This window comes from Seriola lalandi, unplaced genomic scaffold (genome assembly GCF_002814215.2).
Source record: "Seriola lalandi dorsalis isolate HSWRI2012SDOR001 ecotype SW California unplaced genomic scaffold, Sedor1 jcf7180002054887, whole genome shotgun sequence".
Taxonomy (NCBI): domain Eukaryota; kingdom Metazoa; phylum Chordata; class Actinopteri; order Carangiformes; family Carangidae; genus Seriola; species Seriola lalandi.
The window spans coordinates 1,214,819-1,217,993 of NW_019525439.1; the positions used below are offsets into that span (position 1 = coordinate 1,214,819).

The window sequence follows — 3,175 nt, forward strand, 5'->3', positions numbered from 1 at the left end:
GTTCACGTGGTGCTGAAGGACAGCGACTGTGGCTCCTATCGGGAGCGCGCATGCAGCAGGCACAGACTGATGCTTGACGGTCACGAGGAGAAGAAAAAAACACTGATTATCCATGTGAAATCGACATAGTTTTCGCTGCTCAGCTGCATTTTAAATGCAATATAAAATATATTATGATGTCTATTGATATATCGGTATGTTTCCCAAACAAAAATTACTACACAATGCCATCAACTCGATGAAAAAAGGAGAAAATAATACCGAAATAGTCCCGCTGCTGGGTGGATGTTTCTTATCTGCACCAAAAGATGTCTGTTTTTGCACCGACGACGGCAGAAAACATAAAGAGGGCGACCAATGGCGCTCAGTGGCTGCATGTTTACGGCTCAGTGATGAATACGTTAAAAAAAAATCAAAACAACTCAAAACACGACCGTTTCACATCCTAATTCACACACAGCCGGCGACTATGGTTAAAAAACAACTCAATATTTACTCTAAACATGATCAAATTACATAAATACGGAGAAGAAGAGGAATATTTCATCTCCGCTGCGTTATGTAACGCTCACCCCATATCAGTGCTGTCTCCTCTCTATCCCTTCTCTGTAAAAACAACCTCAGACCCGGCCTTTCATCTCCTATTTGCCGATTGCATAAGTCAAATGACTGACACGGACCCGTGTGAATCTATTTGCATGAGGTAACGTCTGTTCTTACCTCTTTTTATTGCTGCTTTGCTGGTCGCTGGAGAAGCTGGACGCTGTGCCCTCCCAATTTTTTCCCCCCTCCTCCGACCCTCCTATGTGATGTTTATCTTCCTCTTCCTCTCTCCTCCTCCTCCTCCTCCTCCTCCCGTCCGCTCACTGCCACTGTGGTTCTGGGAAAGGACTGGCTGACTAATATCACTTCCTAAACTGGGCTGGGACTCGAGGAAGAGGGAAACCGTGGAGAATGAGTAGAAACAATGCGAGGACATAGATGACTGTCACGCTACTGCGATGCCTTTGTATTTTTACTAATGCAGGTTTGAATGTGCAGCAACAAGCCATACAACAAGTAGCCTATATGCAGCATGATGCACAGCAACATGATGCACAGTGTTCACCTCATTACAGGGTCACAGTTCCTGTTCATTCAGACCTACTGCAAAAAATACCCCCACTCAAGTTTACAGTGTTTCTGTGTTAGAATCATGATTTAAGACACAAAAGGAAGTTTTTATTACATATTAACTAGTTCTGACACCTGTTTGAATCCTCTGTAATTGACAGGTCATTTGGGCTCAAGGGGAGAGTTTGACAGATTTGGAAAGCCTTGGGAGGCAGAAATCTTTTTATTTATTTATTTATTTTTTATTTTGGTTTCTTGACAAAAAGATGTGCATGTGTTTGTTTATCAACCAACCCACCGATTCTAATCCAAATTGAGTCCAGTTTTTAACCCCAGCTTTGCTGTATTTTATGTGATGAGTTTGCGTATAGTGGGTTTAGCGACATTCACCTGCTGAGGCGGTGAGGTTTCTCTATCCGCTCCTTTAAATCCCACGGTGAAACATGTATGTACAACATGATCACACCGAACCATGGATTCATGCTGTCGAGGCCAAATTCCAACCCTACCATCTGCTGCCTCAGCAGAAATCCAGATCTCTCAGACAAGGCTACACTTGTTTTTATTATATTATATTATTAACCCTCCAGTCTTAGTGAGATGTGTATAAGAGACAGCCTCATTGATGAGAGGTCAGACTGGTTGGAGCTGAGAGAAAGGCTACAACAACACTAGTCCACGTCAGGCTCCCCTCCTGTCAGTCAAGCCCAGAAATCTGAGGCTGCAGTGGACTCAGACTCACTAAGACTGGAGGGTTAATAATATAATATAATAAAAACAAGTGTAGCCTTGTCTGAGAGATCTGGATTTCTGCTGAGGCAGCAGATGGTAGGGTTGGAATTTGGCCTCGACAGCATGAATCCATGGTTCGGTGTGATCATGTTGTACATACATGTTTCACCGTGGGATTTAAAGGAGCGGATAGAGAAACCTCACCGCCTCAGCAGGTGAATGTGAAAACAAACTGATCATACACGATTCACTACAGCTGGGCTCAAACATAAAAATAACAACAAGCAAAACACATTTTTTGGGTGGAGGGGGACTTTAAAGTTTGAGACCTAGCTGCAGTTTCACATGGAAATGCCTGAAAATAAACTAAAATTCTCTTCAAAGCCAATGCAGTTCGCAATAGCAGCTTCTTTTTGTTGTTTGATCCTTCCTTTTATATGATGTGATATAATATTTAGATGTTTCCAGCTAAGGCAAAGATGTTGGAGTTTTTTCTTTGCTCTCTATAACTTCAAAACTAAAAAGATTTTGGTCCCACGTTCGGAAAGACTTAATATTTATAGTCAGTCAGTGTTTTTTTTTAACAACCGTACAAGGGGAAATTCCATCATAGGAGAAGCAGGCTACAGAGCTTCCCTACAGATGTGATTTGAATGAAAAGACAAAACTCTCATTCACTCTGTGGGAAAAAAAACATCATCTGTTCCTTTTACATGTGTTTTTACAGTTCATTTTTCTCTCCTCACATTCTTCTTATTGGATGCAATAAGCAAGGCCGTGCCTGCTGGGAAATGGAGGAAAGCGTTACTTGAATTTGAAGCAGAAGATTAAATTCCAACACTTCCAGTCAGGCATTGAACACACCATCGTGCATCAGTGTCTGAGGATGTTTGTTTTTTTTCAAAATTCATCACAACACCACAAGATGTCAACAGTTACAGGTGTGTTTAAGGCGTCCAAAGTGTTACCCACAATGCAACAATGACAGGCGACGTCATATTTCCAGCCTCTGCAAAGGAAAGACTGCAGGATTTGTTGCAGTGTGATATCTCTCCAAACTGGTGACTGGCTGCTTTCATGATTGTCAATTTCAGATCAACGGGCATGGCAGTTGAATGTGTGTGTGAGAGAGTGCGTGTGTTAGTGTGTGTGTGTGTGTGCATGAAGATGTGTTTTCTGGAGGTGTGTGTGTGTGTGTGTGTGTGTGGTATAGGGAGGCTACATCAGACAGACTTAACAAGTGTTCACTGTCTCTCTCTTCCCTGCTCTCATCCCCCTGACATGTCGTCGCTGGCGGCAGCAAGAAAACCTCATGCCCCCCCCCCCCCCC

General features: G+C 42.9%; 1 protein-coding gene across 2 annotated transcripts in view; it reads right to left on the reverse strand.

Moving 5' to 3' along the window:
* The window catches only part of c19h1orf216 (chromosome 19 C1orf216 homolog), a 4,642-nt gene extending 3,933 nt beyond the window's left edge, over nt 1-709 (reverse strand). Inside the window, exon 1 of one of the 2 annotated variants that reach the window (XM_023429022.2) lies at nt 573-709. In XM_023429022.2, coding sequence (XP_023284790.1) covers nt 573-577 — 5 coding nt within the window. In that variant the 5' untranslated portion in view covers nt 578-709. The other variant, XM_023429021.2, reaches the window with a different exon arrangement.
* Nucleotides 710-3,175: the final 2,466 nt, after the last annotated feature.